This window comes from Haliaeetus albicilla, chromosome 12 (assembly GCF_947461875.1).
Source record: "Haliaeetus albicilla chromosome 12, bHalAlb1.1, whole genome shotgun sequence".
NCBI classification, from domain to species: Eukaryota; Metazoa; Chordata; class Aves; order Accipitriformes; family Accipitridae; genus Haliaeetus; species Haliaeetus albicilla.
Genome location: NC_091494.1, coordinates 10,125,083 through 10,137,142, shown reverse-complemented (window position 1 = coordinate 10,137,142; position 12,060 = coordinate 10,125,083). Strand labels below are relative to the sequence as shown.

Sequence of the window (12,060 nt, the reverse complement as noted above, 5' to 3'; positions counted from 1 at the left end):
CCTTTCACTATTTAAACAGCATTGCTGAGACTAAGTAGCAAGTGTGAAGCACAGAAGGTCAACACATAGGTCCCCTCCCATGCTACTGAAGAAAGTTCGCATTACAGGGTGCTTGCAAAGATCACATCAAAATGTATCCATCTCCTAACATTACACAAGACTGTTACATGCCATTATGAAATGCTAAAATCACATTAAGGTCAACTCTTAATTTGTCATTAAAAAATATGAGGTTTTTTTGGGGGTGGGTGTGCATTTGATCAGCTATCAAAGATCTACACTTACCAACAGTTGTTTAGACTACTACTAAAAACCACAACAAAACAACAAATCTACAGAAAACCCACGCACTTTCAAGGAAATAAGCAAATACGCTTTCAATTTGTATTAAAAACGTTATCCTGAATACTTTAAACTTTTATTACCATTCATAATACTATGTTAAAAGGAAATTACAACAAATTGAATTTAAAAACATTTTTGTTACATTTTCCTTAACTCTTCGTAATAAAATTGTATGACTCCCTCTACAATGTTCCTATGTACATATATGCACGCTTACCAGATACGTGAATAATTCTCTTTGACTTGCTGCATTAACTTGAAAATAGGGGGGTTTTTTTGAGTACTTAGTCATCAGATGTAAGTATGTTTTCTGCTCCTTCTCAGTCAAACAAGAGGTAAATGGATAAGGGAGTCTAGGTTCTGGAAAAGGATGATCATCAGTTGTGCCTTTAGCCTCCACCTCAACTGGATCTGCAGCCTGCACGCTGCAAGTCTGTCCGTTTTCTGAAGAGTTTGCCAATGCCTCCACATTTCTTTTTGCCTCTCTGAAAGAAAAGTAATAAATGAAAGAACTCATACTTTTCACATAAATAATAGTATTTGTCAGAATTAATAGAGGCAGTCGTGCAAGCCTAAACTTCAAATCCAGCAAAATGCACTGTATACTATTCCAACTCCTAGTCTGTCATAGAAATTTTCTCCTTCTGAAACTTCACCTGGACAATCAGACTAACCCTTACTACCAACAGCAGGCTTGCCACTGGTTTAATGATGAAAAAAATTTTTTTTTTTTTTAAAACCAAAATGGTGTAGATATTAGTCTGTCTAATCAATATTGAGGTGACAAGCTAAATATGAAACTCCAATTCTTTGTTCTGGAAACACTCATTATTAATGAAAAGATAAAGAGTCTCAACATTTTGTCATTCACCGATGGCTGGTGTTCAGAAACAGTTTGCACTCAAAAAGGTCTAACTTATGAGTCAAAGTTATGATTGTAAAGGAGAAAGACTCAACTAGAAAAAGCCTTTCTTTCACTGTAAAAAAAAAAAGTAAATTAAAACTACTTAATTGTAATAGAAATTCTGGATTTCAGTGAAAAAAATTCCTAAAAACAGAGCACACAAATCAAGAGTTTCATCTTCTACTCTAAAAAATGCTGAAATCAGTTGCCAAAAATAATTTTGGGCTAAGGCAAGGGGCATAGCTCCCCTAACAAAAACAAAGAAGTAATGTTATAAAGCTGGTTCTTAAATTAAAACAAATCCAGTATATGAAGGCATCTTAACCCTGCTCTATTTTCTTAAAAGATAAAATAATTAAGGTTAACAAAATGAACATTAACTGCTGATCTTGGAAAAAGCATATTTTTGAGATACGATTTCAGCAGCAGAAAACATCTCAAGTGTTTTTTCAAACCCAGCAGTATCACGTCCACAGTTCTTAATAATACTTCACAGCTGTCTCTCTGAATATGAGAAAGTGTCCATCCTCGTGGCACAAACTGGCAAATTTAATTAAGCAGCAGCAGCGACAAGATGCTGACTCAGATATGCCAATGTAGGAACATCAAGAAATTCTAGCAGCTTAAATTGGCTATATTCAGCACTGAATGAAATGGCAGCACATCAAGATCATTTCAGTATGCAGTGCTGTCACAGTCTTCATCAGGGTGCAAACCAAAATAATCTGACAGAGCTTTTCTGTCCATATTTACAGCATTATACTTTATTTGAGCTGACGGCTTAAATTTTTCCCCTTCATTTTATCAGCAACTTGCCTTCACAGCTTCTATGGCGAGAGAACATACACTTTAGTAAATATCTATCAGAAAACCCAATATAAAAATTGACAAATTTCTGCCAGCTTTTACTTTTATGTTTGCCCCAATGGGTTCCATTTCTCTTCCTCTTGATTATGGCCATACAACCCAGTTCCATCAATTTCTGAATTTTTCTGGTTGCAACCTCTCTTCTGGCTATAAACCCACTTCTATTACACACAACTGAACACAATCCCACTCTTAAGTGCAGTCATGTCTACTCCAGAAACCCTTTTTCTACATCATCTAAAGGAAGAATCCTGCAGTAATATCCAGTGTACCCAGTAGCAAGCTGTGAGGGCTGTGCTCATCTCTGCCAGTTCAAGGAAAGTTGCTCCTACAGAGATGAGCCAGAAAAGCCTTCTCTAGCCAAAGATGTGGGATATAGTTACGTGATGGAGACAGGTGTTCCCCTCAAATGTGCACACTCAGTGTCAGTTCATAAAAATACTGTAATTCCCCTTTAGAACAAATTATTTCTTCACATGCTGAACTCCCCACTTAGAGCACAGTCACTACCTTGATCTCCCATCCACATTCTTTGCGGTGTGAATGTTCATCCACCATGAGACACTTGCCACTTGTACCTCCCTACCAGCTTAATGACTTCTGAAAAAAAGACAACAGCCTAAATACAGTCCTCCAACTTTTGAAATTCGGCAGCATGAGCCATGCTTTTCACTATGCGAAACAAAAGTTGTTTCTAATTCCTCAACTTAAGAAAATTAAAAAAGACATCAAAACTGCACAAACAATACTACCTGTACCACCGGTGTTCACATAATTTCATTTCTCACCCTTCAGCTAACAATCTATACAGTTTCTTCATTATTCAAGGAATTAATTGCATCTCCACTGCACCTTAGACACTGTTGGCTTTATGTAAATGGTGATGGCTACTTCCAAAAGATACAGGTAAAAAGGATTTCAATGTACAGTATCATCAGCCTTCTCCAAAGTGAGAAGACATGGACAGACAGCAAGACATTAATTTCTAAAAATAATTAGGTCTGGTTCACAGGTTACAGGATCCTTACCATGACCAGTTAAGAGTGTGGGTCAAACTTCATCTCTCTCTGGTACGTAAAAGAGAGCAAAAAACCAACAAGCACTACCCCCCCAAAAATAACGCAAACCCTATCCCAAAACCCCCCAAATACCACCCCACTCCCCAAAAGACACGAAAGACCAGAGGTCCCAACCTAGACTCTTCCCACTTTCTGAGGTTTCACAATAGGTAAAGCACAGACCAGCTGCTGGACCAATGAGTCAGTAACAAATCCTTGCATGCCGGGTAATATACAGCTTTCCCCAAAATAGTAAGGGTATGTATCAACAGGATGATGACAAACAGCACAAAATTGTAACATAATAGAATATACCTGTTTGATAAATGCCACAGTTCAGAAAGGCTTGGTGCCAACGAATATTTTTCATAAATTTCATGTGAGAAAAATACTTCACTGCCATTTGTTGGTGAAATATCCCTGGATAATAATAAAAAAAACCAACAACAAAATAAAACTAAAACCAAAACAAGAACATTGCAATACACAAAAAATTAAAGGCCACATCTACCCCCGAGAAACAAAGAACAGAATTATTTATTAAAGGGAAAAAAAAAGCCATCTACACAGTGTTTCCACATTCCTTCTTTAAGGAATTTACATATATACTAATTCCTTACTGGTTCTCAATAGTAACATACACACATTCGTCACAGTCCAAAAAGAACAATTTAATGAATACAGGATATAAATTCTAGATATGGTAAGAGAAGTTCTGATGGAGTTACACGCTTTCAGATATTCATTAATCAAAACCAAACACTGGGCTGAACTTGCTGGAATTTTGAGAAAAATAGAACAATCTTTTGGTTTTAATTTTCCAGAAGAGATATTTTGTTTTCTACATAGACCTTACCTTCTTTTCTCTTTTTTTAAATATAGCCCTTCCAGTGTACAGAGTTTATACAATGCCAATCTTCCCACACTGTTTAGAAAGGCACAAGGAAAGATTTATTTCTGTCTTCCTCACGAATGAACTAATTCAAAACCAGCCTACCTCTCTAGACTTAAAAAACCGCATTACTTCTTTGTAGGGCTTTTCGTATTAAAAAAAAGAACAACGTCACCGCCCCATATCCAGATCGTGGGTGTGCGTTACTCAATCGTTCCTCGTTTCTGAACATACATAAACACAGAGACTAACGCTGCCTCAGGGAAAGCACACTTACAGCTCCCCTCCTCCACCGAGAAAACGGCAAAAAATGGCGCCGCCCCGCCCTCCCTCAGCGACGGGGCGGAGCCAGGCGGGCGCGGGAACCCAGGGCCGGCCCGCTCCCCCCCCGGGCGCATGCGAGTCCCTGCCGGGCGGCGGGCGGAGCAGTGCGGAGCGAGGGGACGGCTTCCCGCCCGCCGCTCTTCAGACGCGCCGTGCTAGGTTAGGGGGACGAGGGGGGAACGTGCTTACCAGGTCAGCAGCTGCCCTTTGGCCGCCATCTTGGCGGGCCCCTCGGGGAAGCGTACTCGCCGGTTCCTCGTCTCTCTGCCGCGTGAGCCTGCCTCACGGCGTTGGCCAATCAGCATAGCAGAGCGCCCGGCGCGCGGGATCAGGTGTTCTGAGCCAGCCAATGGCAACATGGGCTCGAGCAGCTCTTGGAGGGGCCGCGGCGGCCATCTTGTGGCAGGGGAGCCGCTGCAGGGTGGGGGTGAGGGCGCGCCGCCGCCGCGGTCAGTCGCCCGTGGCAGGGCCGGCTTCGTCCTGCCGCGCCAGGAGACGAACTGTGCCTAGGGCCTCTCCGCGCTGTGGGCTCCGCTCCGACTCCACGTTCTTCACTAAGGCGTGGCCCTGACCTGGCGTTGGGTGCTTCGAGCGGCAGTTCCCGCCCTGGGTGCGCAGAGGTCGCTGGGCCGGGCTCTGCCGGGCGGCTCGTCCCTGAGGGAGGTTGGGGCCGTGTGTGAGGGCTGAGGTGTCTTGCGGAGGTTGCTGCATTTATCAGCTTCCCTCCTCTCCTGGGCTTCCACTTTCCTTGGCTCACTTCCCACTTGTTAACGTGGGCAGAGCCACAAAACCTTTTTTCTGATGATCGGGCTTCCCAATGTGGTAAAATGTGGAATTCAAACATTCTTAGTACCTGTAGGTCCAGGTGATGGAAACTCATTTGCTTGTGGTATTATAAAAAAAGGTGGTCCCCTTCACAGCTCTACAGATGGAGAAATGAAGAGGGAATTGAGGATTGTGGCATGAAGCCATCAAAGTGTTCACAGCACCTAGTCCTGTAACTGAAACTCAGGGCACTACATAAAAATACTAAGACGATTCAGAATGATGTTCACACCCACAAAGAAAGGAGTCCCTTTAGCTTGCTTGCACATTAATTTTAAGGACATTGTTTGAATTTAATTCTGCCCTTTTTGGTTTGTATCTCAGAGAAGCAGAAAGGTTTCTGTCTCCCTACTGGATCCACCCAGAGCCCAGTCCTGGAGGTAGCCTTGTAAGGAGTAATCTTACTTCAAAACCCAGGTATGGTAACAGTTACGTAGCTGAATGATTAGAAGACTTACCTCAGATTGTGAGTGTGGCAGGTTAAATTCTGCTTCAGTCTGCATCTCCCTAAAACCTTCAGTGTCCTTTTCTTTTTTTTTTTTTTTTTTTTAAATAGTGCTACTTCCTACATGTGGTCTTTCTGCTTCATGACATAAACATGAACATCAGGAAACACTTTTTTACTGTGAGGGTGACCGAGCACTGGCACAGGGTGCCCAGGGAGGTTGTGGAGCCTCCATCCTTGGAGATACTCAAAAGCTGGACATGGTCCTGGGCGACTGGCTCTAGGTGGCCCTGCTTGTGACCTCCGGAGGACCCTGCCAACATCAACCATTCTGTGATTCTGTGAAATGGTTGGGGGTCAAAACCACCACCTCCTAACTTACAGTTTAGCTTTCCTTATGGGGAGGCATGGGAGTCCTTGGTTCGTCTCTCACTTCAGAAAAATTCCTCCATTTTATCTTGAACATACATAGTTGTTGCCTAACCTGTATCTTGGTGGTTAGGAACTCTCCTGTGAGTGGCAAGATTGGGCAGGAATCAGTCCTGAGGATGAGAAAATTAAATCTGGATTTTCAATGTCTCGAAGACTGCTTTAGTCATGGAGCTGCTGTAGAACAAATGGCACTACTTAGTGCTACAGTTCTAAGAAAGTGATCACTTCCACTACTTTTTTTTTGTAGACTTGATCTGTAGGTGAAAGCTGCTTCCAGATACAGTGCTTCAAAGATGAATGCTAATGCCTATTTCCAGATCACAGTCGGGCATATAAATACTGAGCTGTTAAAGCTCTGTCAAGACTGAGACATTTCTGGGTAGGTGCAGAAGGAGAATGTTACATGCCTGAAGTCTTATGACCAAGTGTGCTGCTGGCATTTAAGTGCTCCCAAAGTTAGGACAGCAGAGGGGAGTTGTAACTTCGAATTTTGATGCCTAAATTGTATTAAAACATCAATTTTGATACCCAAATCCTCGTTTAGATCTAGCCCAAAGCGGTATTTCCAAAGTCACTGGGACAGCCTTAAGCCAGATTTCTTGTATCTTGCACTTGATGCAGTGAACTGTGATTTCAAACAAGAAGACACCTTCAAGGAGAGGGAAGCTAGATTAATCCACATTCATTCTAAGGAGGTTTAAAGCTCTTGTTGGCCAAAAGGGGAGCTTAAAAGGTGTTCGGGAGTCTTCTTGTTTCCCTGCTGCCAAACGTTACATGATGTATGTTCTAAACAGCTCTGATATATGTGCTTGGAAGCACAGCCTAATTTTGTAACTGTGCATTCCTTAAGGAATAAGCGTAATAAACCACAATTCAGAAAAACAAACAAGATGCTACTGACAAAAAATTAAGACGAATTTTTCCATTAGAAGCTGAAGTTTTATTACAGGATAACAGTACATAAAGCACATCTAAAATCGATGTGTTCAATGCACTTAATAAAGGTAATGTAATATTAAAGGTACAGTTTCTAAGTACAATATAACAACATTCATATTAGAATGAAAATTGGAGTATTTAAAAGACAACATTAAATCTCTTATTTTTACAGTCATATTTACAAAATGAATCAAAATACTTTTTTCGGGACTGAGTAAAATAACAAACTTGAATATAAGCAGGCTATCGTAAGAGTGAGTTGGAAAGGTCCATGAAAGTGAAAAGTTAAGTGATTGGGTAAAGATCATTAGCAAAGGTTTAGTACAATACCACTTTAGTATTCCTCTTGATGGCTTACATTTTATTGTGGCTAGAAAAGGAATTTATACATACTGTACACATAACAGACAGCATATATTTACATGTACAGTATAATTGCATTTAAACTTGTGTGTATTTACAGAAATTTGAGCATCTCACTCAACGAGGTTTTTGAAGTCTATGTGCTTAATCTTCAAACTGATGTATATTTATAATCAGCATTTATTCTGGTCTTGTTACGTTGAACATTTAGTAAACAGGGAGAATATATGTTAACCAAATGGTTTGCATAAATATATCAAACTATTAAAACAATAGGGAGCACGTGTTCCTGGCATTATGTATAGGTTGGTACATACAAATTTAAGAGCGAGTCCTTTTCTCTTTGAAAATATCAAAAGGTGACTTAAATCAACAAGGGAAAATAAAATTGTCATGGCTTATATTTAAATAAGATTGTAGCTTCAAGAGGTTTTTATAATTGTCCTGATAGTGTTTGCAGTTAAACATTCCACTTATGAAAATATATCCACGGTGCAGTAAAGTTTGTATTTATTTTTAGGACAACAGTATGTTTGTTGTTTAAAAAAAATTATTTATATATATATATTCCTTGGATTGAGGGTATAAAAGCAGTGCATGGAAGCCAAGAACCATGGCTTTAAAATTCACTACCTTCTATTATCAAAAAGTGCAGTAAACAGAAACATTGTATTTAATAAATTGCTCAAAAATCTTTGCTAAAGATCTTATAAATTCAGTAATATTACAGAAAAATTCTAATAAATATTTAAAAGGTTAATTACCTCCTTAGTTAGATATTTGATATCCATCAGTTTTTAAGAATTAACATGAAAACAGTATCTAGAATGAAAGGAACAGGGGATAGGAATACTTCTAAGGGTACATGACTACGTAAATTAAGGTATACATGAAAAATAAAAACAAAACCCCCAGACCTGACAAAACATTGCAAATTCCACTTCTTAATTAACTTTAGTTGCTAATGGCTGTCCTTGGATATGTATGCATGATTTATAAAGCATATCCAAGGACTGAATTTAGCCATCCATCTATCATGGAAGATTTACAGAAAATTCCTATTTACAGTAACTGGAGTTAAGTGTGTAGGCATGATGGCCTAGTAACATCCGCAGTTTGAGTGTGTACAGATCCTATTTAAAGTGAAGAGGGAGGAAGGCACCCAGCAGAATAACATCTATAAATATCAGATGCAACGACAGGATAGAACTCTCCCAACAAGCCAAATAACTACCTCCCTTTCAGACAGAGAGCATATTGTAATTACTTTATACTGGCAGATTAGATGTTTTTCTTTTTTCTGATACAATACAGGCAGACTGTTTTAGTAACCAAAAGGATAACAAGCTGGACAGAACATTTTTAATAACGTTAATAATGTTAATACTGTAGAAAAAAATTCTACATTTGATATCAAGTATCTGTACCGGTGAAGTAATTTTCTCCTTATTAAATATACTATAGAATAATTTATATAATGACACTATGCATTTAAAGAGAAAACCATGTCCCAAATCTTGTACTCTGATACAGGTACTTGTTGGGCATAAGTTGGTGTATATATATATATATACACAAATATATATATATTTATATATAGTTATACTCAGTGAAATTAACAAGACCCAAAGGTGGTATTGTCTAGGAATAAAAGGGGTTTGTTTGCTTTTGTTCACAAAAGTAACTTATCTAGCACCACACATCAGAAAAACACAAAAATAGCACACTCTAGTTCTAAACAGCTATGTCTAAAATAGATTATATAGTAAAACAGATATTATACAGCATAATGTGGTATTTGATAAACAGATAAATATTTGCACTGTGTAGGCTGTTTATAGTATAACTTTATCTATACAGAATGAAAGCAAAAAGTTAACTGTATAGAGGTGAGCAGAACAACATTAAATATTATGACTCCAAAGCAGAGACAAAGTTAGAGTTGAAAGAATAGAGCAAGATAAAATGTTTACAGGCCATTACAAGTCCTTAAATTAGTAGTAAAATAAGGAATCAGTTGCTCAAGTTTAAGAAAGCAGTAAACAAGAGATTGCATTTACATGCAGATGTCTAAAACTTGTATTTCTTTTAAATCTATGCACAAAAAGTCATTTGTTTTTATTGCTTGACATTCAGTTATGGCTAGAGTATTTTTAACCTTTTTTTTGTACTTTGGAAACAAGAATATTGTTAAAGGTGCCATAAAAATGGACAACATTGAAAACAGTTTGCAAATAAACCACCTAACACTGCAGTTCTTTATACATTTTAAAAAGCCTTGTCTGGGGTTTGTCATATGTTAAATATATTTAATCTGGGAAAATACATTGTAGCTTGAAGCCTCCCATTGGCCCAAACATCCAATACAAAAACACATCTCCAGAAAAGGAGCAGGCAGACAATACAGTTACATATAAAGAAGCAGCCAGTTAATGTCCTAATAGTTTAAATATTCACCACTGTTCTGTAACTTGTTTCTAAATCAATGTAGAAATGAGGAACATTTTGGATTTAGAAAGGTGTACAGTACGTATGCCTTTTTGTGAAATAAAATTCACTGTATTGCTTATGAATTCTCTGCATTAGATATAGATAGCATTACAGATTGCAAGTTCCTGTAAAGTTTGTGCATCTACATTAAGACTTTGTGGGGTAATTTAGGGTAGTGTTTCTCAAACTGAAAGTCACAACCATTTGAAAGTTGCCAAAGTGTTAAGATTATTATCAAAACACGATGTCAGACAAACGTAGCTCGGTTCTCCAGCGCAGAGTGTGTGGTTGTGCTGGCTGCAGAGGAGTGCGCTGGCCAAGGAGCTTGTCCCACTTACTGGATGCAGCTCAGCCCCCCAGTGTGGAGGACCTAGAAGAGCTGGCTGTTGGCTGCAAGCATTTGCAGTAGCCATGGAGTTACCAAGTACTAGCAGCACCTCAGTTCCTGCAGTTAGGAAATGCTGCCAGTCATTACAGCTGGTTGCACTCCCCGCCCTAGAAAAAGTTAATTCCAACAGAGGGCCCTATGAAGAAATACAGCCCAGAGGGATTATGCTTTCAGAAAGCTTGAGAAACACTGACTTACAGGAAAACAAGTATACAAAGGACATATGAACACCAAAAACATGCAGATGTTAACAAAAAGGTGTGATGTCACACATCAAGTTGAACAACTTGATTGTGAAGTTCAGCTTGAAGAAGTAATGAGATTATGAGGGAAGACATACAAGTGAATATTGTGGCAGAAGAAATGAACCTATGAGTATTGATCTGAAGCCTTTATCATGTTTTGTTTCTTATTTGGATAGCCTACTTATTGCTATAAAGTTATTGCTATATTCTACCAATGATAAAGGCAAAAAAAAAAAAAAGATAAACAGCAACATTACATATGAAAAAGGTAGAATACAGCTTTTATTTTGATGTTAAAATTCTATTTAGTACCTGAATAAAGTTCCAAAGATAGACTGTATATTATCCTAAATTTTACGTATTTTTCCCCTCAAGTCCAGTGACTTAGCATTATTTAGCGAGCTATTATCACAGTACTAGGATTAAAGCACATACTGCAATGATTTTTAAATAAATACTCATTTAAATTTTAAAACTTTTCTTTTTGTTGTTGTATTTGGTATCTGCATGCATTTGCCCTCATTTCCACCAAATGATTTACTGACAGGAATATTTAAGAGAATAGGAGGCTAATATTCAAATATATTCATGGATGAAACTTTTAAAAGTAATAAATATTAGTATTAATAATGAAAAAATAATTGTAATAGTTATATTTCTCCAGCTAAGGAAAATAAAGATGTTTCTTCTGCGCAAGCTGAATCAGCTAGCACAGGTAGAATTTTATATACTAAGTACTCAAGAGAAAATTGCTTATTATTTTTAGATATTGGATAGTAAATGCTGTTTCTGACATTTATAAGTTTATCTGCATTGGGGAGTTTAGGAATGTGTAGAGGAAAAAAAAAATACACATTGTTTGCACAGCTTGTACTGTGCAACCTGTTTTGTTCATCAAGTACAGACTGGGGAATATCTATGCCAATCCAAAAAAAAAGATATTTTAATGTTTGGATCACCCCACTACATAGTTAAAACATCTTATAGATTTTATGTATTAACAGTATGTTTAATTGATACACAAGTGTGTGAAGAATAGGTTCTACTGTGAATCAGCAATAGGAATTTTCTTCTACTGAAGATGCCAGAACACAAACTGATCAAGAGGTCATACTTGCTAAGCAGCTGTCTGCCTTGGAAGGCCATTCCAAGCTAAATGTGACTGTCAGCTTGTAATACCATAATAAAGTTTTCCCTATTTATTAAGCAACCTAAAGTAAACAACTGGAAGCCACATACCCAGTGAAAAAACCCTCAATAACTTAAGATACTGGAGAACTGATGCTTTTTGTAAGAAGACAGACATGTTTGATGGAGAAATTCACTCTCTTCCCAATCTAACCAAAGTCTTGAAATCTTGCTCATTTTGTTTGTAGTTGCTTATTAACTTTTCTACCTGCATTTTCAAAGGAATGTGAAGCCATAAAAGAAGGCTAATTGGGACACGCTTCCAGAATCCTACAATTTGGCACTTGGAGACTTCCTAGACATTGCTGGTTTAAGTGCCATTGTAATCGCTAGGAATTGCTGTATTTGATGTACT

The 12,060-nt window shown here is 38.2% G+C and overlaps 1 protein-coding gene and 1 long non-coding RNA gene across 5 annotated transcripts in view; one reads left to right on the top strand and one right to left on the bottom strand.

Moving 5' to 3' along the window:
• Positions 1-4,761, bottom strand: part of ICE2 (interactor of little elongation complex ELL subunit 2) — a 27,989-nt gene extending 23,228 nt beyond the window's left edge. The window contains exons 1-4 of one of the 3 annotated variants that reach the window (XM_069798000.1): positions 4,580-4,761; positions 4,031-4,099; positions 3,490-3,594; positions 563-830 (exon numbers count right to left, since the gene is read on the bottom strand). In XM_069798000.1, coding sequence (XP_069654101.1) covers positions 563-830; positions 3,490-3,594; positions 4,031-4,099; positions 4,580-4,749 — 612 coding nt within the window. In that variant the 5' untranslated portion in view covers positions 4,750-4,761. Of the gene's footprint in view, positions 1-562; positions 831-3,489; positions 3,595-4,030; positions 4,100-4,171; positions 4,356-4,579 lie in introns of those variants that run through there. The other 2 variants (XM_069798001.1, XM_069798003.1) reach the window with 2 other exon arrangements.
• On the top strand, positions 4,377-12,060 carry LOC138688011 (uncharacterized). Of its 2 annotated transcripts, none has more exons than XR_011327047.1 (3): positions 4,377-4,549; positions 5,540-5,632; positions 11,928-12,060. It is a non-coding gene; the product is annotated as an uncharacterized lncRNA (long non-coding RNA). The 2 variants fall into 2 exon arrangements; XR_011327046.1 differs by having other exon boundaries at positions 4,378-4,582.